Source organism: Rhipicephalus microplus, chromosome 2, assembly GCF_043290135.1.
Source record: "Rhipicephalus microplus isolate Deutch F79 chromosome 2, USDA_Rmic, whole genome shotgun sequence".
Classification (NCBI taxonomy): domain Eukaryota; kingdom Metazoa; phylum Arthropoda; class Arachnida; order Ixodida; family Ixodidae; genus Rhipicephalus; species Rhipicephalus microplus.
Genome location: NC_134701.1, coordinates 177,796,594 through 177,823,208, shown reverse-complemented (window position 1 = coordinate 177,823,208; position 26,615 = coordinate 177,796,594). Strand labels below are relative to the sequence as shown.

General features: G+C 45.5%; 1 protein-coding gene across 6 annotated transcripts in view; it reads left to right on the top strand.

The window, feature by feature from the left end:
• LOC119170563 (proton-coupled zinc antiporter SLC30A2-like) overlaps positions 1 to 26,615 on the top strand; it is an 82,045-nt gene that overhangs the window by 48,106 nt on the left and 7,324 nt on the right. For 5 of the 6 annotated variants that reach the window (XM_075887124.1, XM_075887123.1, XM_075887125.1 and 2 more), the window contains exons 3-7: positions 4,724 to 4,886; positions 13,798 to 13,915; positions 15,258 to 15,404; positions 16,764 to 16,917; positions 21,698 to 21,956. In XM_075887124.1, coding sequence (XP_075743239.1) covers positions 4,724 to 4,886; positions 13,798 to 13,915; positions 15,258 to 15,404; positions 16,764 to 16,917; positions 21,698 to 21,956 — 841 coding nt within the window. The remainder of the gene's footprint in view (positions 1 to 4,723; positions 4,887 to 13,797; positions 13,916 to 15,257; positions 15,405 to 16,763; positions 16,918 to 21,697; positions 21,957 to 26,615) is intronic. The other variant, XM_075887126.1, reaches the window with a different exon arrangement.

Genomic DNA, 26,615 nt, shown 5'->3' with positions numbered 1-26,615 from the left:
CCCCACATAACAAATCATCATCAGTCATCTGAATATATCCGCCTAAATGTCCTCATGAATGCGGTTCTCTCTCGATGACCTTTAGTTTCCGATACAATATGCATTTATTAATGCAATATATAGAATTTGTCGGAAGGGTTGCTCGTGCCGTACGTAAGGTAAACGCAGCCGCACGTAGGAATGGCGTACCTGGGGAGTACGTGCGTTATATAGGTATGGTTGACTCGGTTTTAATCGACGCGCATTAAGACGGGGCACGCTGACTATTGTGCGCTTCTATAGCCGTGTTTCGGACTAATATTCGTACACCCCTTTAAAGAGTAGTGACACCATTTTTTTTTGAAGGTGAGTTTTCTCTGCCATACTAATTTGTATCGGAGGTGGCTTTGGGCAAGAATGAAGTTCAGCAAATTATGATATTTTAAATTTTTTGCAGTAGATGAAATTAATGTACGACAACTTCGGAAAAGAGCAGTGCTTCGAGATAGGTAATAGTGCACTTCAAGTTGTAAAAGACTGTCTGCTTAGGGCAGGTAATAACCGCGGAGCCGAATCACGAGATTGAAGTAACTAGAAGAATAATAACGGGGTGGAGCACATTTGGCAAGCACTCTCAAATTATGACAGGTAGATTGGCACTATCCCTCAAGAGGAAGGTATATAACAGCTGTATCTTGCCGGTACTTAGCTACGGAGCAGGAACCTGGAGACTTAAAAAGAGGGTTCAGCTTAAGTTGAGGACGACGCAGTGAGCAATGGAAAAAAATGGTAGGTGTAACCTTATAAGAGACAAGGAGAGAGCAGAGTGGATTAGGGAACAAACGGGGGTTAAGGATATCATAGCTGAAATCAAGAAGAGGAAATGGACATGGGCCGGGCAGGTAGCGCGTAGACAGGATAACCGCTGGTCATTAAGGCTAACTAACTGGATTCCCAGAGAAGGTAAACGGGTTAGGGGGAGACAGAAGGTTATAGGTGGGCAGATGAGATTAAGAAGTTTGCGGGTATAAATTGGCAGCAGCAAGCACAGGACCGGGTTAACTGGCGGAACATGGGAGAGGCCTTTGTCCTGCAGTGGACGTAGTAAGGCTGGTGATGATGATGATGATGATGATGAATTTTTTTCAATATTAATATAAATTTCCCAAAGGCGCACCCCCTGATAATATCGACATTTGCTGGACGTCAGGCTATACTTGTTACTCTGGTTACTTCACGCAGCAGTCTGGCGAATAGGTATGGCGTCAGGTACTAAAGTTACCAAGATGATAGCTTGTGCGTCACCGACGGAGCCACGTTGCAGAACGGCCGTGGAAACGTCGCGCCATGTTGCGGGCCATGGGAAGATCGTACCGTGCCGTGACGACAGAACACACAGAACTGAAATAACGTTTAGAAACAGTGTAATTTCTCTTTTATGGGGCACTCACGCTTAGCTGAACATTTTCTCGTGTCTTCATAGCCTGCAGCTTTTTATTTGACGCAAAAAGAAAGATAACCGAAAATTTGTGTGCCAGTATCTCCAAGAACAATAATTAGCCTGAAAGTCCGATCATTGTGATCCTGCCCTTCTGTGCGTTTTTACTTCGCGGCTAAACCACGTCCTTAAGTAAATACCAACTCGGCGAGCAAACACTCGTTATAATTCACCCCCTATAGAACTGTGTTCCACCCATTCAGTAACCAACACCAATTACCAACAGTAACCAGTGGCGTACAATCCGGAAATTATTTCTTTCTCAGAAACGTCAATATTTCTTCGCGCAACATACAGGTAGTTCGTTGTGCCCGAGGCCTATGAGCTTTAAAGTACCCTCACCTCTCATATTCATCATCATTAGTAGCAGATCCAGCAGAGTAATAATCATCCTGACTACGCCCACTGCTGGGCAAAGGCCACTTCCATGTTCCGCGAATCAACCTTTTTCTGTCCTTGAGGCTGGCATATTGTACCAACAAACTTCTTAACCCTTCGATTTCCACATAACTTAGTTTCCCCCGCCCCCTTTTCTTAGTCAGCAATTCCAGCGGGAAGAAGTGGCCCCAGAACGACATCTGCGACCGGACCCTTTAGAATGAACCATTGAAAGCATTACGTCACAAAGCTTTTTTTTTTTCTGTTTTTCTATCTGCGAATATTCTAATAACGTGACCGCGTCGGCAGGTCAGGCGCGCAGCAACTACAGCGAGTGGTGAAATTTCCGACACGTGCGTCGTGTTTACGGTAGGCCCTCTTACCGTCGATGTCGAAGAAGCGCCCTTTTATTGTTTAGTTGCGTTATTGAATGAGGTGTTAGTGACCCTTAGACTACGAGAGCTGTTTTCTTCGTTGGAATGAGAAATAAATGTTAGCATTACTTGATGCAATGCGAGTACAAATGATGCAATGCGAGTACGTACAAAATGAAAGCGTCAAGGCTTCAGCGTAAGGACTTTGAGATGTCTAATAAATCGTACAAAGGTCTTTCGAGCCAATAGGTAGAACAAAATTTAGAGCTCACTCAAACTCACTCATGAAATATACCTCACCCTTCAGGCTCCCTTGGACTGATGCTCACCAATGATTTTTTTCAACCGGACTCACTCGGGTTCAGACTTGCTAAAATGTCTCTCACTCAGACTCACTCATCATAATGTTACTAACTTGGACTGGCTCGGACTCATGGGTCCCTTCGAGTCTGAGTGAGTCGACTCATGATCTATCAGCGAGCTATTACCCGTTTCGTTCAAAGTGCCAGTGCTGTTTCATAATGTTATCTCGCATAATCAGTGCTGCGCTTGGCGCTTTTGATCTCTCATATTTAAATAAAAATCATCAGCGGTCGCAATTTACTAAGGGCATTGTGATGTAAAGCGACGACTCTCGCGAGGTGTTTTTAACAAGAACTTTCCCTGAAAGCAAAAAGGGGAAGAGGAGGCGAAACGGACTCACTCTTATTAACATATTAGTCACTGAGACTCGCGAATCGATCTCAGTCTGAGTGAGTTTGGGCGAGACGACTCGAGGGCGGGCTTGCTGACCGGTGCTTTCGAAAAGTAGTACTTTGGTGCTTTCGAGAAGTAGCATGTTGTACAAATATGCTACTTTAGGACAGCAGCGAAAATTAATTACTAAAGATGTTAACTGCGTAAACCACCATTACTTTTCACACCTTTTTTTTTTCAAAATTTGCCCGCTTTCATATACATCTGGGTCTCTTGAATGAATGAATGAATGAATGAATGAATGAATGAATTGTCATCAAGTGAACAATAAAATTGTCGGATTTTACGTGCCAAAACCACCACACGATTATCAGAGACTCCATCGTGGAGAGCTGCAAACATTTCGACCATCTGGCGTTCTTTAACGCGCACTATAGAACATCACACAGACTTCTACCAAGTTCGCCTACATCACAATGCGACCGCCGCGACTAGAATCGAACCAGTGACCTTCGGGTTAGCAGCCGAGCGTCGTAGCCACTGATCTACCAAGGTGGCCTTTTAACGAAGTTTGTACGGTATTTCACTTATACTTCTTGTTTAGCTATGCCCCAACACTCGTAACGCAGTAACCTTCAGTTGAAACGCGTGTTACATGGGCAACATCCTTAGCCACATTGAACAGTTCATGGTTGGTTATTCTTCAATGGGATTTTTCGGCTCACTCTAGAAAATAGGCCTCTATCGAACGACCAGGAAAATTTTCTAATGTTGGAAAACGATTTAAAAGTGGTAATTTGAACATTTCAGAAGAAAGGCGTAGTAATATCAGAACAAAGAAATGTGTGGTTGCTCTCATAATATCCAGAAATTTAGGGGGCAGGGTAAAAAGGCCACATCTAGTGCATGCTTCGTCCGAATGGGTGTGCGGAAGTAAAACCAAAAATTTACACCCTCTCCTGCTAAAAGTAACCATGTGTAAATGCGAAGCAACCGGTGCTAACGCCAACCCTGGCAGCGCGTTGACGCTGGCGCTCATCGCGGCGTTGCGCAGAGGTGTTCACTACTGGAACATGCTGATCGCTGCTGATTGGCAATGAGAGAGAGAAGACTCTGATTTTACACAGAGACCCGCAGTCCGCTTTTAGTTAACGCACACGATGCGAGTTTCATTGTTCAACAAAGCACAGGAGAAATCTCCCACCGCCACTACCTTGCAGGTCAAGATCCGTTGCCTGTATATACGGGGTGGCCAGTGAATGGTTGTGATGCCCAAGCGGCAGTTCTCTTGTTTGTTTGTTTGTTTTCTTTTTTCAGTTAGAAGGCTCGCTTGCAGACGGTGTATGCGTCGGCGTTGCCAGGCGAGAGAACAGGAGGGGACGCGCATGCACACTAAGGGTGGTCATGCCGCACACCAGATTGAGCTCGACCCTAGGACGCTTCTCATCGAAGATTCCCTTTAGTGGGCAATCACCACGTTCTTCTGTGTCATTATCATCATAATCAAAATCAGCATCCCCACGCGAAAGTGGCCCGGGCCCCTACGAGGGCCTCGGCTTTCTCACGGTGTGACACATCAATCGGTCGCCGTAGGCCAGCGCAGCCGCTAGCGCCACACGAAGTCCACCCCACCCGACGACTGCGGCTTCAAGGCAATGCGGTCCGGGTCATGGGTCGAGTCGTGCGTGCGATGGCCGGGGCGCGACTTGGCGGCGGCAGTTGATGGTGCAACAACAGCATTCGCTTCTGGCCGTGGTCGGGATTCATCAGCCCGTTACGCTCGTTTGCCGTCATGCAGGAAGCACCAGCAGACGTCCGTGAGCTCCGCTGTAGTGCCGCGACACTACGAGTCCATCGTCAACGCTGGCTCGTCCATCATCTACTGCTCCGCCCGGGGCGACCCCGACGAGCCCGGCGCTGGACAGCCATCCATACACATGCCCGTCAACTCCGGCTCGCAGGTACAGATCCTTTCTCTGTATACTGTGGTGTAAAGCTGGTCTAAAAAGGAACGTCGATAGAGTCAACAGCTCGAAAAGACTAAGTCAGTGTCGTATAGGCCTTTTTTAGAATCGTACGAGTGTAAGACCTGTTTTCACAGACCAACTTCATCCTTATGTCATGTTTTCTTTAAGTTCCTTTACGCCCGACGAGCGTCAGGAGCACACACACACACAAAAAAGAAAATGGTAACGGGGTAGAACATAAGTACAAGATTTATGAATAATCGTTTACTTCGTTTGTCATGCTCCCTAAACGTGCAATACTGATAAGAAAAAGCGCGACATAAGCATAAGGTTAGTTTGTGAAAATAGGCCTGAACCTCGGTGAACCCAAACTTCCAGTATTGGCGTCCCCTCGATTTCTTTAGTGCCATGAAGACTCTGCCTATGAGGACAAATGACGAGTCTGAAGATCCATTTGTGCGGCTGTTGGCTCAGGCTATGACTGATGGCACAATGCATTTTCGACGACTTGTCACCACTACTAAGTTTTAGTGTGACCATCTTAAAAGTGTGCCGTTAAATTAGGTATATAAGCGAAATGGTCTTGAGCATCGGGTCGTACTTTTGCGTAGCTCCTTGCCATAGCTATCATAGAACGGCACTTGATTTCGTTTCGGGCGTTTGGCTGAACAAGTGCAATGTTGATTGAAACCCATGTATGCCGAGAGTATAGCGTGGCGTGTGCGTCAGGTCACGCGTGTGGACGCTCAACTAGATCAAAGTGACTATTAGAGCAAAGCATGTACCCACATGCAGCTCGCGGGTTCGCATTTACCACTGCTAGTCGTATGAAATATATGATATACGTGCAAGGCAGAGTTTTTCGTGCCTGTATACTTGAATGTATGCATGTCAGTCGTATAACTGGCTTGTCCAGAACAGCTATAGACAACTTTTTAGATATGAAGCAGCTTATAGCTGGGGCTTTGTCCATCCCTCCTTCCCGCGGCGTCCACACATCCTTGCGCATGCGCGTCCCCTCCTTCTCTTTACTCTCCTGCAACCCCTCTTTCTCTCCATGGAGTTCACACCCACACTTCGCATGCGCGTCCCTTTCTTCTTTCCTACTCTCTCTCTCTCTCTCTCTCTCGTCGGTGGTGAAAAGAGCACCGGAGGTAATGAGTGACGATGTGAAGGCGGTGGTTTTCGAAGCATTTATATTCGCCTATCATGTTCTTGTCCACATTGCCCCGCCGCGGTGGTCTAGTGGCTAAGGTACTCGGCTGCTGACCCGCAGGTCGCGGGTTCGATTCCCGGCTGCGGCGGCTGCATTTTCGATGGAGGCGGAAATGTTGTAGGCCCGTGTGCTCAGATTTGGGTGCACGTTAAAGAACCCCAGGTGGTCGAAATTTCCGGAGCCCTCCACTACGGCGTTTCTCATAATCATACGGTGGTTTTGGGACGTTAAACCCCACAAATCAATCAATGTTCTTGTCCACGTTGTCGTTCTTCTGGTGGAAGCGATGGTAACCGGCAGCGTTTGTCAGGTAGAGGTTCCCAATGTTAGTGCACCTGCTTAAGGCGACTACTGTAAGGCGACGTAGACGAGTTTTTGTGGGTGCCGTTCCCCTCCCTTTAGCAGGAGATGGTGTAATTTTTTTCACATCAATATTACTTCTGATAATACTGTTGGTAACAATAATGATAATAATCACTATCATTACCACCATAAGGGGTGTTTAAATATATTTGCCATGGGCACTGTCCTATCCAGTTACGCCTCTGGTAGCAATGCACTCTAAGGCATATATCCATGGACTTTCTACGACTACGTGAAATAGAATTAAACGCAAAATTACTTCACCCTCACCGACAACTACGGGTGTACTCAGCGAGTAATCTACGGAAAGCTATGTTGTATTACGTGGGAACTGAGCACCCTACAACTGTTCTCTAGAAAAAAAAAAGAAAAAAATTGGCACAGCCAGAGAACAGCGGCATGTGAGTGAAATCGTGAAAACACCTCATAAGTGCTTAATAACTCTGCAGCTGTTTCGAGAATAAAAGTCCTACTATTTTTTAGGGGGAAGAGAAGAAAGACAGTTACAGCTTATTTTCAGAACTATCATATACCGTAACAAGCACAGTGGGCACGGCCGATTCCGACGAACCACGGAATGTAGTTGGTAGTTGCGAAATAGTTACACAACGGAATGGCTTTACGTTATCGCACCAGCAGGGTTACTTTATTTCCGTTCGGTAATTCCTAGCAGGTGTCGTACTCCAGGAAAGCGAATGTGTTCCCGACCAACTGGTGGGATAGATAAGCCCCCTCTACGTAAAGGTGACGTTGGCGCTTGCGTACGTTGGAGAGAGCGCGGAAATGGTGATTTCCATACAGGGTGCCCTAGCTATTTTTAGCCAGAGTTTAAAAATATGTCGACACACGCAATTACGACGCGACCAAATGCATGTTGCTCACCGTTGCCTGAGTTAGTCTGACTATTTTTTGTGTTCTAACTATTGTTTAAATAGATGTATTTAATTAAATAATTTTAAGAAACTAAGACAAATACAAATTTCAATGAGAAAGTTGCAGATTGCTTTGCAGAATGTCGGATAAGATAGTTTTGAACATTACATCTGTTAGTGATAAGTGTTTTTCTGGTAACAGCAAATGCCCGCGAGATACACAAATACCACGTGACAAACCCGCTCGCGTGCCAGTGTGCATGGTGATTCTAGTGCTCCCTTACGTTCCACGTACGAATGACCACAGCATTTACCCGATTATACTGTGTCGACAGGGCCGCAACAATGGCGGTGGCTTTGCGATGAACACGTCTTGATATCGGCCACAAAAGCGATAACCGCTGTGACTGCTTATCACTGTCATAACCCGGTGCGAGGGAAGCGTATGGTTCGTAGGCGGAATGCTAAAGAGCACCAGAATCACGGCGCACATGGGCGCGCCAGTGGGTTTGTTACGTGGTACTTTTTGCATTTCGCGGGTATTTGTAGTCAACAGAAAAAACGCTAATGATCTACAGATATGAAGTTCAAAACTGCCTAATCAAACGTTTTGAAACTCATTTACAACTTTCTGATTGAAAATTTTTATGTCTTCGTTTTTGAAAAGTTAGTTAAATAAACAGATATAATAAACAATACTTTAAAGCACAAAAATTGTCCGATTCACTCCAAACAACGGTCAGAAACATGCATTTGGTCGCGTCGTAACTGCGTGTGTCTGCATATTTTTAAACGCTGGCTAAAGATGGCTGAGGCATCCCGTATACGTATATGCGCAAGAATTTCATCATGTAGTCTTAGTACGCGTTTGTGGTATTGAAAAGCGTCAGTAATACATCATTTTTGGAATTTTGCGTCCTCCAAAACCATGATATGATTGTGGGAGATGCCCTTGTGGAGGGCTTCAGGTATTTAGACCAGCTATAGAGTTCTTTAACGTGGACCGTAAACGCTGGCCTGCAGCATTTTCCGCCAATCGAAACCCGGCAGCGGCGGCAAGATTTTTGTACCTGCCCCTTTCGGGTCAGCAGTCAAGTCCACTACGCCGCCGTGGTGGATATTGAAAACGGAAAATTCTGAACAAACCGTTACGTTGTACAAGTGCCATAATCGCCCGTTAGGTTGGCGGTACATTGTTTTGGCTGTTTAATGTCATGAAAGTAAAGTTGCTTGAAAATGTGGGCCAATAAATGCAGTTAGCGTTTCACAGTAAGAGCCACGTGAAAGGTCGAAGCCACGACTTCTGAAGACGAGGCGAATCCACGAACAAACCATCATTCTCGTGACCAGCGGAATGTATACTCTCACCGCCAGAATTTCCTCCGGCACGTTTTAGCGGAGAACTGTACGAATTCGTGCGCACACATACACCGAGAGCGAGCTGGGTGGCGTCGCGTGACAGTGTACGCGCACAATGGCCGCCACGTGTATAGCGTTACGCCGGCGCGAGTCTCCTCACATGCTCGAGCGCGCGTACAGCGCCCCGCACAAAGGAGGAGATCGCGTTGCCATGCGTCACTCGGACTACGGACGTGAAGAGGAGAACCGCGTCGTGCTACTTTACTCATACATCATCCGGGATCGAAGGGAAGTGGCTGGGACACTGCTGCATCGTCGAGTTCAGTAGCGCTTTCTCACGTCCGCTGAACTGAACGTCCCTGGGTCCGGCACGTCTCTTCGCTACTTGGCTGCTCCAGTAGGAAAGTCTGCCTCGACCAATCAAGTGCTAATCTTCGTCATAGACTACTGTCGCCGGAACGATGACTGTTGTAAGTCACTTTTTTTTTAATCGAGAAGTCAGCAACAAGGACATAAGATGAAATCAGGTTACACAGGATGGTGTTCACTAGAGATCACTGGGAGATTCGTCCTGTGGTGGACATAAGTATAGACGTTTGTCTTTTTTTTTTTTTGTGGGCGCCACCATCTTGGTAGCGGGCGGCCCTTTTCTGGTCTGGCAACCCATCTGGCATGCGGGAAGCTCGCTGTTTGCATAGAATGGAAGCGTGCGGCTACAGTATTATTGTTCTGTTTTAGTTTTTACGCAGTGGATTTCGACTGACGTGATGCAGGTTCTTTAGAAAATGAGTCTACGAGACGTTCCGACAATTTTCAAGTCGTTGGGGACAATTTTTTTATTCTACAGTGCAGTGAACCTCTGTTGATGCAGTATATTCAGAGCACCGACTTTGTGCTCGAACAATGTGCAGTATTTTTATGTCTTTTTTTATTTTCCACAATGAGCAACAACACTTCGAGGGCATAGTGAATATATTTGTTGAGCTGTAGTCATATCCGCTTTTTTTACAAGCTTTTTTTGCGCCACGCCGTTTCATCGCCCCGCCGCGGTGGTCTAGTGGCTAAGGATACTTGGCTGCTGACCCGCAGGTCGCGGTATCGAATCCCGGCTGCGGCCGCTGCATTTTCGATGGAGGCGAAAACGCAGTAAGCCTGTGTAATCAGATTTGGGTGCACGCTAAAGAACCCGATGTGGTCAAAATTTCCGGAGCCCTCCACTACGGCGTCTATCAAAATCGTATGGTGGTTTTGGGACGTTAACTGCCACATATCAATCAATCATCAAACGCCGTTGCATCGGATGCCGCTCTTGCAGAAAGCCGTGCGTTGGGATGTAATGGTTCGTCTTTATTTCGTGGCACTGACGGTTTTTGTTAACTGCGCACCAACTCTTGTATAAATTGTTTCTCAACTCCGAAGGAGTGACTGTATTTTTACTCGCTCGTTTGTTTTTACAGGTGTGCACTTGAAATACAGCTCTTACATCAAACGACGCTGATGTGCCTGCGCGTCCTCCTTTTATCTTCTTTTTTTAATCGCGATATTTCAGTGACTCTTGGTGCCGCGACACTTTGACCTGTGGTATAGAGAAATGTTACGTGGGGCTATTTATTGGGAAAATATTGTCAGCATTGGAATAGCTTTAGGCTGCGTACCTTTGTTTCATAGCCGAGGTTGATCATCGGTGTCGAAGTCGTTGCGATTCATTCGACTGAGACGAAGTGCCCTGAACGTACCCGAGTACCAGCGGAAGGTATAAAGTTTTTCCTGTTTAAGTTTGTAAGCCGTACAAGCCGCAGTTACTCAACAACAAGAAAATGATGCAAATTCAAGAGTCCACAGCCACAATAATTCCGCGTCTGGTGATGCACATGGCATATTTATTCCGCCAGCAGTTTCATTTTTTTGTGGTTGTTACTGCGGCTGAAAACAGTGCAGTGATTCCCTGATGACCGATGCTTGGCCTTCATAGTAATGAACAAAAGCAAAATCCGCAGGTTGGCTTAATACACGGCAAATTGCTCGATAACGCCGCATGTTCCAGCATCAATACACACACCTCCCACTGTCACCCGCATGCCAGAGAGGAGGAATGCGTTGATTGCCAGACTGGACCTCCTCGCCCGATACAAAGGCTGAGAATGAGTTGATGACGATTACGATGATGGCGGCGGCGCTTAATCAGCGCCATTTGTTCATCCCTCGTGTCGTCATGAGGAAGGGTGCCCTTCGATTTTTTTCCCCTCGGTATTCACAGAATCTTGCGAAACCTGCTCTCCCGTTTACTTGAACGTGCACGTGCTGTAAACATGCGCTTCTTATAGCGATATGATACCAAATGCCACACGCAGGTCTCCTTGACAAACTGTATGTGCATCGTTATAAACTAACGCACGTGACCCTCGCTCATCCCTCGATCTTGTTTAGAGCGGGATCGGTGTCCCATTACGCCGTGCGCGTATATACGCTGTGAACGAAAAGCGCATCCATCCAGTTTTTTGTTGACGTGAATACACCGTCCAAGTACCTGCATTTTGTAAACCTTTTGTGAAACCTGCTGCTGACTCAAAGGTCGCGGCTTCGATGCCGGCCGCGATGGTTGCATTTCGACAGAAGCGAAAGGGCTGAGGCCCGTGCGCTGTGCGATTTGTGTTGCACATTAAAGAACATCAGATGTTCAAAATTTGCCGGAGCCGCCCTCTATACGGCGTCTCTCAGGATCATGTCATGGTTTTGAGACGTAAAATGCACATATTATTATCAATTGCCGGGCACGGTGGTCGCGATTTGATGGGGGGGGGGGGATGCGAAGAACGCCTGTGTGCTCAGAAGTTTGTGTGTATTGAAGCCTATATACAGGCAGAGAGAGAAAGAGAGAGAGAGAGAGAGAGAGAGAGAGAGAGAGAGAGAGAGAGAAAACTTTATTTGCGCATAACGCGGAGCATTCCAAATGGTCGTGCCCCTATTCCATGGCTTTGCTGGCCCTAGCCATCTATATACAGGCAGTATGTGAGAAATTATTGGTCTGCTGGCAGCTCATAATAAGATGACGCGCCGCGCACGCGACTCCAAGAGGAAGGAAAAGTGTTTCACACTCGCCATCGTGGTTACTGCAGGCGCTGACCAACACTTGCAGGTTTAAATACACATACACACCCCATAAAGTAGACGACAGGATGACGACCGTGGAACCTGAGTTGGTAGAGCATCGGACGCGTTACTTGAGGGTCACAGGTTCTGTCCCTTATATTTTCATCCACTTTTCTTTGTTCAGATTCACTTTACAAGTACTAGTATACCTTTAATGTCCCCTCTGCTTTTCTTGACATCATTGTCTGTTAGTTATCGTTAATACTGTGTCTAACAAAAAAAAATGAAGAAGCCCCTAAGTTTCCACTTCTCTCCTTCACGTGAACATTGAAGTACCTCGTAGTGTCAGACTTAATTCAGAGAACCCCAATATCGCACGCCTCGCAATCGTACCCTGGTTTTCGCACCAAAACCAAATATGTATCAGCGCGCAGTTTCAGCGCGTCCTACATGTGCTTCCTCGATTTCGCACCAGTGGAAGCTGACAGAGAACGCATTAACGGCGAAAACACACAAACTCGCCCACACACGCGGGTAGAAAACAGAAGTCAGTCAACTAAGGCAAGCACCGACCGTAAACTTGAAAAGTGATAAGGTCCAAAAGAATAAAAAAGAAGACACGCAACACGCGCGAGCACTGAGCAAGAGTGACGTGTAAATATTCTGTCACGAAGGCGTGGCCGCCATCCCGTCAGTCACAGAGATGTGCTCTAGCAAGTTCGCAGCGCGCACATGAACTTGACTGTTTCGTTTCTCTTGTTTTCTGTTTTATTTTCTAAGCGTCAATCCTTGCGATACGACCGTGTTCGGCGTTTCGTTGCCTATAAAACACAGATGCTCATAAGCCGCCATAGCGCTTGATTGTTGGAATATGATATCATAAACACATCACTACTCATGGATCATCGACATTCCAACGAAAACTGACGTGGCGCTCCTTGGCCAGGTTTGGCCCTTGCGCCACAAAACACCACTACAACATCATTGTTGGAATATGCGCTCCAACTCAAACGCGACTTGGATGATATGTGAGACGGGTGTGCTTTCTTGTCCCCTCTCCGGGTGGACTCTTGGAAAGAATGCAAAAATGTTTAGTTTTTTTTTTTCGGCAGGAAATTACTCTCTTATTACCTGCAGCCCCAGCCGCAGGGAATGACAGGCACGACATAGCACTGGGGCGGCAGGACTGAAGGAGGTTTATTGCATGCGTACACATATGAGTAATGTCTGAAAAATTTTCGTCACATGTATATAATCTAAAAAAACACGATGGGACAAACAGGCTTTTAAAGTCATCAGAGAATAAAACATGCGCCATCTGTTTAAGGTATTCCCATTAGCGACTCAGATTTTAGGCAAAGCTTTTATAAAAGTGTCGTTAACCCCGATACATTGATTATTTAAAATAATCACGAGATGGGCAGGCATAAGCTTAGTAAACTTAAAATGCGTGAATTGCATATAGACATAAAGGAGGTATTGGGAGAATTATACTGCGAGAAGTTAATTCTGAGACGGCCCGTTGGAGCCAACTAAGTGCCATTGCGTCGATATTCATGTGTACGATTTGAAAAATTGTTGAATTATGGGGTTTTACCTGTCAGAACTGTGAGAAGCCATACTGAGCTAGGGAACTCATTGATTTTGACCACCTGCATTATCTTTTGAAACGTTCACCGAGATCTAGGTATTCAGGAGCGTATACGCTTTTGCATATTCGTGGTTGATGGTAATTTGCGCAAAAAAAAAAAAACTCGGACCCGAATAAAGAGAACATGGACAGGCGCAGTGTTTTTTGCGCGAATTCTCATCCACAATGCCATACCAACTCGCCCAACGCTTGATTATTCTTGAACATCAAGTATTCAAGTGCGTATAGGCTTTGAATACTAGCTTAACGTATGCTACACGGTTGTGCACGCATGCATCTAACGTATAGTGCCGGTCTACTAACCTGGAATGACTACCTGATTGGGTATATTCGTAATCTTCCTCTTCTTCTCAGGCGAGCAACGAGGAGCACTGCCACTCTCCGGACGGTGTCGAGGTGGACCATTTGGCGCGTAAGAAGCTCATCTTCGCCAGCGTCCTGTGCCTCCTCTTTATGATCCTTGAAATCGTGGGTGAGTCGAACTGCTGAAGCGAGGAAAGCGCGGTAGTTACTGCGAAGTCAGGGAGCCGGGTGAACGATTATGCATATTTTAGCGCCGTTGTACACTCGCGTAGGAGAAACAGGGAGAATTAGGGACAGCCGCTGTATTCTCTCTCTTAATTATGTGAGCAGAAAGGCGCGACACGTATACTCTTTCCCAACCAGCGGACGCATCAGTAACATTACGCCAACGATTTGGTCACACAGGCCACAAGGTGGCTCCCTAATGCGTCTTCGAATTGGATACGATACATGCGCCGCACCATCCAGCCCTAAAAATAAAGTTTCGAGTTAGCGCATGCACCCTCAACTGTGTTCCTCATTTATGGGCGTGCATCGCGAAAATGATTCCTTAAGAGAACGCCAGCTTGCTCAGTAAACTTTAATTCTGCAGCGAACAGTCAATGGGATCAATGAGAATTTCAATGTAACATGGTGTCCCAGGCGTGACTCAGTGTAGGCTGTTCAGGTGTCAGCAGCCACCTTTTTTTTCATTGTAATGAGATAATTTAGTGGACCACCTTCTAATTTTTACGCTTCGTTAGATAGGAGCTCAAACATACATTTACAAAGAATTATGTCATATTTCTTTTTGTGAGTGTCAGAGTTAAGTTGCTTGTATTAAACACGTGATGAAACATGCTCCCTTCCCGGTGACTTTCACCGGAAAGGCCCAATCTAGGAGTAAACATTTTACGTTAGAAACTATGTATAGGATGCGTTAAAGTGAAAAGGTGGTCAGGTTGATTCCGATTCGAGATGTTGAACAGCGCGAATCACAACAGACGGTTGACAGGAGAGCTAGACAGACGCTGACTCAACTGAATTCAATCAACTACCATGATAAAGTAAGTACAGTAACACTAGTCATGTGCGCTGTTCAACGTCGGTACAAGGAGCTGTATTAGGCTGTACTTGCACGTTTAGTATTAAGGCCTGTTATGATGTCAAACCTAGTAATGTTTTGTATTCTGGCCAGAAATGCATTGAAACAGATATTTCCGAATGTGTTCTGTACGAGTGTATAAGTCTGACGTTTTTTTTTTCGATATGTTCAGCACATAATGTGCCGTTTGATGGTTGCACAACTCTCTCTTCAGCCTGTACATTCATGGGTGTTATCGTTGCGTGCATCTATACCATAATTGTACTAAGAATCCACATGTTTTTACCGGGCTCTTGTTTTACTGTATTTAGTTTAATACAGCTCAATTCAATTCAACTTCGAGAAACTTGGATGCTGATTAATAGAGCTAACTAACCAGTTAGAACACAGTGCCTTGTCCGGGCTAAACATTCCTCTGTTCCCACAGGTGGTCTTTTGGCCAACAGCTTGGCGGTGGCTACCGATGCGGCGCATCTGCTCACCGACTTTGCCAGCTTCATGATCAGCCTCTTCTCCATCTGGCTGGCCCACCGGCCACCCACCAAGCGAATGAGCTTCGGCTGGTATCGAGCGGGTGCGTGTACTACCGAGAGTATTTCTTTTGTCGTTAGTTTTCTATGGCGAACGCCTTTTCGACAGCTAACGCGACGATTTCGAATGGGTGTTCTACATAAATTCCTTTGCGATGTGCCACAATGCACATGCAAAGTCCGTGTAGTATACATATATATTGCACCCACCCAATTAACGATACAAGCAGTGTGAACCGTTAGCAGTGGAGTAGCCAGAGGGTGGAACACTAGGCCAGGACCTCCCCCCCCCCCCCCCCCGAATTTTTTTGTCATAGCACACAGCGGGAAAAATGACCATTTCAAAAAGGTTGGTGTGACATTATTTATACAAAACGGTGCCAAAAACAGACGTCAAGATAAAGACGGAGACAGACAGCGACGCTGACTCGCAACAGGATTATTTGCTGAAACGGTGCAATATATACTTGAGCAGTATCTGACAAATGTATGAGGAACGACAAAACAGAGAAAGCAGAATTCACCTAAGACCATGTAATCATCGGGATAGCATGCCATGAACATTGCGTTTGCCCGCGTTATGAAGAAAACCCATTTCTTTGTGATAGAGCGATTCAAGGTCTGCTGAAATACGTGAAATGTACGAAATGTACAGAAGATAAGCGAAATTTATGAGGCCGCAGAAATTACAAGGCGGGGCCTTGTATGTGGCCTTGCTCGCGAGCGTATCGTTCTGACGGCATTAATTTTGAGCGGCATAACCAGGGAGTGGCTTACCGGGTCCGTACGCTCTTTTCCAATTTTTAGTATTTTTTTTTTGCCGTGGCAAAAGTCGTCTTCCTTATATAAGGCACAAGACCAAATCTATCTACCCGACCCCACTCTGTCCCACCCCACACAATATTATATATATATATATATATATATATATATATATATATATATATATATATATATATATATATATATATATATATATATATATATATATATATATATATATATATATATATATATATATATATATATATTCCTGCTCACGGCTGGTTATTTTTTCACCCACTTTTCTTTGTTCTGATCTACATTCCATTTGTTCTAATAACTTCCCCTGTACGTTCCTTGGCATTATTGTATGTTAGATCTCATTAATATTGTGTCAAAACACGGAAAAACGAAGATATACATTTCTTTCCCTTAAATATATATATATATATATATATATATATATATATATATATATATATATATATATATATATATAGAAAAAAAGAGAGCGTGTGGTCGTAAATTAAAAAAAAATGACGTAGAGCTTCAGCTTAAAGCCAAATGAACGTTACAGATCTGCCACGACTTGCTATACGTCGCCGTCTTCGTAATCTTGTCCATTGCTTTGTGCCTCGCAGAGGTGATCGGTGCGGTGACGTCGGTGCTGCTCATCTGGGTGGTGACCGGCATTCTCGTCTACATGGCCGTCCAGCGGATAGTCCAGCAGGAGTACGAGATCAACGCCACCATCATGCTCATCACTGCCGGCATCGGGATACTCGTCAACATTATGTGAGTCGGACCAGCCGCGATGGCGTGCCGTGCAGCGCATGCGCGTATCTAGGGTGCCCGGATGTCTGGTTTACATGTGCACGAGCAGCTCACGGCTTCAAAGAATCAAAGGAATACCGCCCAATTGGCTTTGTGCAATGGGACAAGGAAAGAAAACAAAAAAGAGAGCCTTTGTACTGTCGGGAAAATTAGGGGCACACGAACTTGCCATCGGAGTGTCGGACGGTCTTTCTGCGACAGCAGTTATATGTACACTCTCGGTTGGATTTCGCCGCCGGCGTCAGCGTCGCAGTCACTCACCGTATATGTATACGTATATATATATATATATATATATATATCAAAAAGTAACAACAAAAAATAATGCAGAGAAAGACACTCTGCTCGGCTACGGAGAAAGGCACTCGGCTACTGACTCGTAGGTCGCGGGATCGAATAGCGGCTCTGCATTTTTGATGGATGCGAGAATGCTCCAGTCTGGAGGCCCCTGTGCTCAGAATTGTGTGCACGTTAAAGAACTCCAGGAGGTCGAAATTTCTGGAGCCCTCCACTGCGGCGTCTCGGATAATCATATGGCGGTTCTGGGACGTTCTTCAACCCCAAATAATATTATTGCAGTTTATCACCAAATAGATAATGTTGCCTTCTAATCACACGATCTCCCCATGCCCTTTTATCTCTCTTGATTTAAACTATGCTCACCTGAACGCGTGCAGAATAATATGTCTGGCAATATACGACGCTTGTCTGCGGCTGCCCCGGAGATAAAGAAATATGCCGGCTAAACAGATGCCGATTGTATGCATGCTGAGCGTCAAGGCCACGTCCTTCTAACGACAGCATAACAATGTGACCTCCTGACACGCTGCACCGTCAAACAAAATGTAAATAGAGGAGAACGCAACGTGTGCCCCCCAGTCGCGACCCGTTGAAGGTGACGCTGAAAGAATTCTGGTGTATCTGCTTCTTTTTTTTTACTGTCACGTCACTGAAGCAATCAAGCGCCGTCTTATGGGCTATTTATTTATTTATTTATTTATTTATCCATTTATTTATTTATTTACACTGCTATAGCACTGTTGGGCTGTGGCAGGAGTGTACAAATAGACAACACAATGACATTCACTTCCGGTCGAGCAATCGAGCAGTTCTGCTCGAATGCTTTGACACCGTCCTCGCACTCCTTCGACCATGTCCCAATCTTTTTCCTTCTTAATCTTTACTTCTCACTCTATCCCTTTTATTCTCTCCTTACCCCTTTACCTGGCGAGCTACTGCTGAGGTGCCGCACTTAGCTGCAGACAGTTGCGAAGCTCACTTTTATCTTTTTCTCTCCGATTTTGTAATTACTACCCCGCCCCTGATTCTTTCGAATGAAACCGATTTCTTAAGTGCTTATTTTTTAAAAAGCGACTCTTGCTTGGGATGCTTGAACGCTGAAATTTGTCTGTCTGCCTGCCTGTCTGTCACACGATTGAGCCACCCGGCGAAAGTCGAAGCCTAGCTCAACGCCCAGCCATCTTTAACTGGCGGTTGCGTTGATACTTGTGAACATCTTCGATTAAAAAGCAAATATTACGCATATATGCAGCGCAACATCATTAAGTGAATATTAGATGGTGTCTTTCTTTACATGAAAATGTATATAAACGTAAGTCTAAAGACCCCAGTGCTTCTTTGGCTGCGTTGTAAATGCGACGCTATGCACAAAAAAGCCCTCTGCCGACGATACGGTGCTTCCACCTAATAGTAGCCCTAGGTTCTGCACAAACTCATGTTTCCCGACGGCACTGCAGGATGGCGTCCATATCTCACGCAGCGCCTCCTCTATTTTATCATATACCAGCCAGATACGACCCATCCAACATAGAGGAGGTGCTGTCTGAGACAAGGCAAAACATAGTAGTATGGATGGCAGAAGGCTATCTTCTTTCGACCACATTCGCTGAGAAGCACGCGGATACGCGGCCCAAATATTTTTTTTCCTGTTTTTTTCTGCCCATGTGGCTGCCAGACAGAACACTGTATAACAACATGGCTCAGTCGTGTCGTGAAAGGAAACATCTCCTCTACTACGTTGTAAAAGTACATCAGTGACCTTATTACGCGGCAGCCAAGATCGAAGATACATGTAACTCACTTCCAGCCTGGTACTATACCGTATACTTGTGTGCGCATTATGTATACCCTTCGGTCGCCTCACTGTCTATTCCGGCCGTAATCCATTTCATTTGGTTACCGATCAATGCGTGCGCAGCGCATTTTGATCACACAGCAGCGCGAATGTCGCGTGACCTAAAATTGACACACCGAAGCATGGTGAGACAATGCTGCGAAATACGCGCTGTAAGTTTGCAACGTGCATGATACTCTCAACGAGCATGCAAGTATACCTCAGAAAGGAGTATTAAGAACATTTTACTCTGGCTTCTTGCACAGGGAACAAGTTTCACTCCCTTCGGGCGTAAAAACACACTCTGCATTGGTAACTTGGCTCCCGGATTCCTGTAACACCCTCCCCCGTGTTTTGGTGGTGCGAGAAGCGAGTCGACACTCTCGTTTCTCTTCCACGCATTTCCAGTCGAACATTCACTTCCGATTTTCCAAATATTCAGAAAATTTGTTTTAGAAAGATAACGCTGGCGTGAAGTCGATGATTATTGTTCAGGTTAAAGAGTTAACTCAGATACATATTGCATCACAGTATATGTTGACTGAATGTAAAGGTTACTGACCTGACAGGATGAATAATGAGAATCAACAGAAGGGAGTTAGTTCATTGAAGGAGCACAAGGTGAGCCGCTGGAATTGTTGCGGCCCCTGGCGGAATAAATCTCAACCACGCTCTCTTTATACACCTAAGCGGTGCGACAAAACTCGAGCAACACACCAGAGGACATGAACGTCGAGGTGCTACAGAGTGGTACTGTTGTACACCTTAGTAAAGAACGAGGATTAGCACCAAGTCTTTTTTGTGTTTTTTTTTCTAGCGCATACTCTCCATGGGTGAAATTATGAACATCAAGTTTCGCCACATCGTTAAATTATGTAGTGGTGGCATCCTGAACTAATCTGAGAGGTTTCACGCCAAAACCCTCTGGGTCATTGAACGCTGGCAGGACAACGAATTCATCGATACCCAGAATAGCATGTCCGACTTCCTTAAAATTGTCACGGGTTGAAATCATCAGAGTTGCCGAACAGGGAGAAACAGTAGGCTATCGTTTCGTGCATAGAGTTTCCTATAAATATACTCTGGCGCTAGAGTGCATGGAAGCTGCAACACACTGCACTTAATCCAGCATGACCATGCAGCGTATGAATGATGGGTAGTACACAAATTTTTCAAATTTTTCAAATTTTTGTTCTTTCGGCTCTCTTTGGTTTGGTGTGGCTTGGAGCCGTTTTGTCACAAGACAACAATCAACAAATGTTCAGCAGTTGCACTCCACCACCTAGTCTTTTTTTTTTTAGGCTCAAGAAATTAGTTTGGCTCTCGATGTTCACGATGGTCCAGTTTTTTATCTAAAACGAGCCAAAACACAACAATAAACAAAGCCACCAGTGCGTTCACGGCCAAATTTGTTTACCACCCCCCATTCCCACGGTGGCTGAACAATTGCGTCGTCAGGGTCCACTTTAGTTAATTTTAGGAAACTTTACGATTTCGCGGGCCGAAAGAGCCGCTCACTGCGTGAGGTGCTACCCTGAGGCGCAGGGTGGGTGACATTTAGCCAGAAATATCGCATGGGCTCCCGACGTATTCGTCTAATGGCGAATTCCACAGGTATATCCGCAGTGGCCGCCGAAATCTTGGAGCGAGCAATCGCAGTGTGCCGAAGGAGATCTGCGAGTGGAACACGTGAATTCCCGCGCGTGAGGTCTCTCCGGAAGTTTTTTGCGCATACGTCACTAAACCGGTACCGGAAACGATTTTGTTTTCTGCTCTCGACGTTTCAGTGACAACCGTGTCGCCACCGCAAAGCACGCATTTCGACCACGCAGTCTCGCGGAAAGCAGGGTCTACCGCTTTTCACTTTTAGGAACGTAAACAAAAGCACAGGGTTACTAGACCACCTCAAAAAACGCTGAGGGCAACCCAACTGCCCAACTGTACCGGAAATGACGGCAACGCATTCTCGGAGTTCCGGCAAAATCCGTCTCTGCGAGACGGACCACGCGGAACGCTCCTTCGAGGAGTGGATTACTCCGAATTTACCAGTGGAAAATGCGAACTTGCTCCGAACTTACCAGCGAAACGCGGGTTGTCAGCTTTGCAGCAAGAAAACTTGCTCCCGCTCGACGAGTGGAATTCGCCATAAAACGACACCGATGCTAGAACCGTCTCCTCCATTTTCCCTTCTCAGTGTAGTACACATAATGATACTCCGACTGCCTTCTTCGAAAGCTGTCAGCAACACACCTGGTCTTGCACTGCGTCCGTGATTGCCTCACTTTTGGCTTAGTGACGATTTCATGAGATTCCATCGTCACGTCTCGTCGCGTTGTGTGCCGCCAGAGCGATGTCGCACGTCATATTATGTGGCGCCTGAGGGACGCCTTGAGGACGCCAAAAGGTTTGGTCATACGTGATGTCATGTTGAAGTCGTATCGTGGCGTCATCCTGTGATTATTATTTTTTTTTCATCAGTCGTATCGACGCTGATAGTGAATTTCAGCGTTTGTCTTCAGCCTTCGCTTTAGTGAAGTGGGCGCACCCACTTCCGTCCACTTAACAGTGTATGTATACATCGCTAAGCCACAGCTTTTCTCGACGCAGAATGGGCGTGGCGCTGCAAGTGGGCGGCGTGCCACACGGCCACTCGCACGGCGCACACCACGCAGGTGACGACGAAGACGCGCACCTGAAGGACACCTCCAACGGAGTCGCGGTCATCGAGAACGCCGGCTCGCGTCTCCACAGCGGCAGGGGACGCGGCTCGGGCAACATCAACGTCCGCGCGGCGCTCATCCACGTCATCGGCGACTTCCTGCAGAGCCTTGGAGTCTTCGTGGCTGCACTCATTATCTTCTTCAGGGTAAGGCGCCAGAAGTATGTGAGCCCAGGACAATCATGAGCACATTATTAGCCAAAATAAGTGATACGTACAGCGCAGGGACGCAGAATTCTTTTCGGAAACGGAGGGCAACTCCTTGATTTCGGGAGGAGAAGGGGGGGGGGGGGTACCCTCTTAAAGTAGTCATGATTTGCTCTGCATGCTACAGCGAAAATATGTCATTGAGGGAAGGGGGGGGGGAGGCGTCGGCTCGATGTGCCGCCTCCTGGCTTTACCACTGTTACAGTAAGCTTCCTGTCGGGAGGAGGAAGGTAGCCTCTTCACAGCTACAGTTGCAGCAGCGTGACTTGCTACATTTACTGCCGATGAATCAAGGTTGCCTTCCGTTGCTACAAGCACAGTCTTCAATATGTCTCAGAGTCAAACGATATATTGTGTCCTGAAGTTTTAACAACGTTAGTTTTAAAGATGATAGTCTCTTTTGGGGACCTTCGACGTAAAAATTTTGGTCTGTTGGTACATTTGTCTGTTTGTTCGCCCTTAAAAATACCCCAAACGACACCAAACAATACCGCAAACGGCCAACCCCATCCACAGCATCACAAATATTGCTCAAGGTTCAGCGTTCATATTTATGCGATTGTCAATTAAAAAGCAATTATTGCGCATATCTAAGGCACCATAACAACACGTGTCAATATTCTGTATGTATGACTTTTTACTAGAAAAATGCACATATAAGTAAATCTAAGGACCATAGCGCTTATCACGCTGCGCTGACAATGCCACGCTTTCATAAAAAGCAAGTGTTCCCAACGTTTTGCTAGGACGACACGGTGGTGGCACCTACCCGTCGCTTTGCGTTCTACACCTTTTCGCCTCCGATACGGGCAAACACGCCGCGCGCTTTGTTTTCAAAGATGACGTCCAGATAGCGCTCATGTCTCACGTGTGAGGCGACTTCATGCACTCGTTCGCCTCCCCTGCACGCTCGAGACACTAACGCGGCACCTCCACAACACCATTCACCAATTTTCTTGCGCAGGACATCAAATAAACATTTCCTTTACTTTCTCCAGACGCAAGGCTATCGTTTTTCGACGACATTTGCAGTGTAACATGAAAATACGGGGCCCTTTGTTTTTTACACAGTTACTGCTCGTCAAGTGGATTTATAGCTCTGTAGTCTGGAGAAACGGACATAATTGTGTCACCATTGCAAGACATATAGCATTTTCATAAATAGCTGAGCTGAAGAAATTTATGTGAGAACTAGACTTATCAGTGCTCGCCACCCCTGTTTTAACAGGGGAACTGTTTCAACCGACCGTTAGTCCATGCAGGGCGAACAGAAAGCTATCATCATCATGAATTAGCCCATGCTCTCTTCTTCCTGTTCATGCCCTGCTTCGCTCCCGAAACACGCGCGCCGATTATTCCGGCGTGGAATGCAATAACTATGATGGGGGAGGGAACGAGCACAAACAGAGAGAGAGAGAGAGAGATAGAAAGAGAAAGGCAGTGAAAGAAGGCTATATGAAAAATCAAACAGAAAAAAAACATAAAAACAGCAATATAGAGAAAGAAAGAAAGAGGAAGCGAGAAATAGACAGAGACAGATAGTATGAGAGAAAGAGAAAACAGAGAGAGATAAACGAAAAGAAAATGATAGATGAAGCAAAAAAGAAATGGGAAAAGAAAGAAATACAAATCAAAACAAACAATAAAAAAAGACAGGAAGAGAGAAGAGAAACAAGAGAGGCCGCCAGGCATGGCAGCACAAGTGTGAAGCTCGTAATTTATCATTTTTTTCCTCGCTTTTTCTTTCGACGATAAAATGTAATAATTTCACGCAATTTCATGTATTCGCTGGAGGGGTGATGGAATAACGTTGCCATCGCCGCGTAAAATGTTAGTGTTACAATAAATATTGCCGTAGCTAGAATATTACCGTAACGAGTATTGAAAAAGTGGCGAGTGACAGTTGAGTTACCTGAGAACTCGTCACCGATAAGATTTATTAGGTGCCTCCGGAAGTATGTGGTAGGGAGGGCGTGAGGTGCAGTGATCCTGAGTCCCACAGTATTCTGAACTCCACCCCCTCCCCCCTTTTCTTCTCTGCATAGTTTTGTAAGACGCAGCTTGCATTACGCTTATACAGGGAAGATCCCATGCGCCAGCTGTGTGGTCGCTTCACAAAGTGGCGTCACCGACTTAAGCTGAGCGTCAGAATAGTCACATGTATGCATTTACCCGTTAGTAGACCATTGCCGCTCGTTAGCGAGCCACGAAAATGCATTTAAAATTTATGCCGTTCTATATTGTGAGCATTCACCTTTTTCATTGCGTATACGTTATGTTCTTACTGTGAACACGCATTTGCCTACTCGGTTTAACTCTTCTATGGTATTAAACTCACTTTCCGGAAAAATAACTGGTCGTTTGTCAGCTTCTAATTATTGTTATATTATACTCCTTCCATATCAACCAGCCTATATAGTAAGATCGTGTTTTTTTTTGTTTTATGTTCAACTATTATTTTGCTTTACTATACGTTTAATATTCACCGTTTCTAGTAGTAGCCCACTGATACTAAGCGGTAGGTCATATGCGAGCTTTAGTGCCTCACGGAAGGAAGACAAAGATTCATGCCTGCACGAATAACGCCCAACTGTTTCGCTCGCATGCTTCTGTCCCTGAAAAGCACTTTAGAAGCGCCCGCACGCGTCTTATTACACAAGTGGTGTGTGAAACAGCGGTAATTGGTAATGCATGACAAAGAATTTCGCAGCGGTGGACAACGGACAGAAAAAAATAAAAACGAGAAGAACAGGGATATGCTCTGAGCTCCAATAGATAGTTATGATAAAAAAAAGCACGCACATATTCAAGCTTGCTTAGCCACGCGGGCTCCAAATAATCGTCATACCAGTATGCGACATCCAACAGGATCCTGGGATGCGATAGATTCTTTGAGCGCAAGTAGCTGAGAATACTCAAATTATTCTTGCACTTTTTTCTTTCGAGTATCTCAGTTGAAGCCTAGGGCGTTCATGATTGGGGGCCGTTGTTTCCTGCTGCTCTGTTTCAAAACGAAAATGCAGTCAGCCCAGCCTGGTACCTTGTATGTAGGAAAAGGCCTGCACAGAGTTTTTAATGTGTTTTGCCGAAGAGAAAAAAGTGTGAGTGAAGCAGGTAGGGGTCATTTCCGAACTGTCACTCTTACGTCCCACACACTGTCCGTTTTCGCATGGTCTGTATGAATTTAACTTTTTGTAGATACTGCAACCCTAAAGGGTGGATTTTAGCAGGGTGGTAACTACAACCGTGAATATTGCCAAGATAAACTATAACGTGAACATTAGCATATATATGGAAGCAAAATACAGTTTTCAGAATAAAAAAATGAGAAAAAGAAAAGGCAAGGTGTATATACGATCGACGAATAAGTAGTCAACAATAGAGACAAAGTACATTTTAAAGTATACATGATATTAAATGTTCCAGAAACTGACTCACGTATGCCGGTCTCGGAAAACATCGGCGCAAATTCTGCACAATTTTAAAACCAGAAGATTACGCAGTTAGACACAAGACAGACATCTGAACCGATGGCTGTGTGGAACATCCTTACCACTGAGGTTGTTCCATTTCCTGACTGTCCTCGGAAAAAAACATTAAATAAAACAATCATTGTGCTATTGAAAGTGTGTGATAGGAAAATCGAGGTGCTTCCTTGTCGGGTACCCGCCGGAGACAATAAGGTATTGCCGCCACAGCGTATAGCGTAAAGCTACACTTATACGCATTCAAGACGGCGTGGTGCTTCTCCCTCCTCGCGTTCGTTTGTCTCCTAACGCAGCGTTTTTAATTTTTCTTCGCGTCAGCACACACATGCGCGTATAAAAAAGGAATACGGAAGACATTTGAGTGCACTTTTGTGCGTATTCTTTAGCGTCTAATGTACTGCCACAATTGTCTCGACAAAGAACATGAGTCGGCGAATGTTGCGTTTAAACTATATACAGCTTGCTCAGAGGGCGCCTTTTTGCTGACTTATTGGCGTATGCAATGTCTTTTGTGTGCAACGTCGTTTTAAACATAGGAACAGGGTACGAACTTTGCGCACGCGAGTTCTGTCTATTGTATACTCGGCCAACTCCGAAACGATGACGCACGCAGTAAAATATGCGCATGTGAAGCGCTTACGCGCACGTCTGCTGCAGCGTATATTTATTAACTACAAATGTTTTTGTGTGATTAACAAACCATTGAGAATAAATAATGATAATATAATTTTTGTCAGCAATAGGCACTAAAGATTCCACAACTATCCATCACTGTTGGGCCAACAACTCTTCATGAATGCCTAGCGAGGGACTGTAACAACGTGTCGATTTGAAGATTGACGTGTTTGTGGATGCATTTTACCCAGCATGAAAATCGGGGCAGTAGGAGTATACTAATGAAATTCGTTGACAATAAACCCCATCCATTGCCACTTTCCTATTACATATGCTTTACTGACCACGCCGATCTACTGTAATTTTCGCACGGCACTTGCCGTTTCTCGAGAACTGTTCTATCCACAGGTACTGAAATATTAAAACAAAAAATTATAAGAAGCTCAATTTGTTTTTATCTTCGAGGGCTTACTCAATCTGCGCTATTTTGATTTTT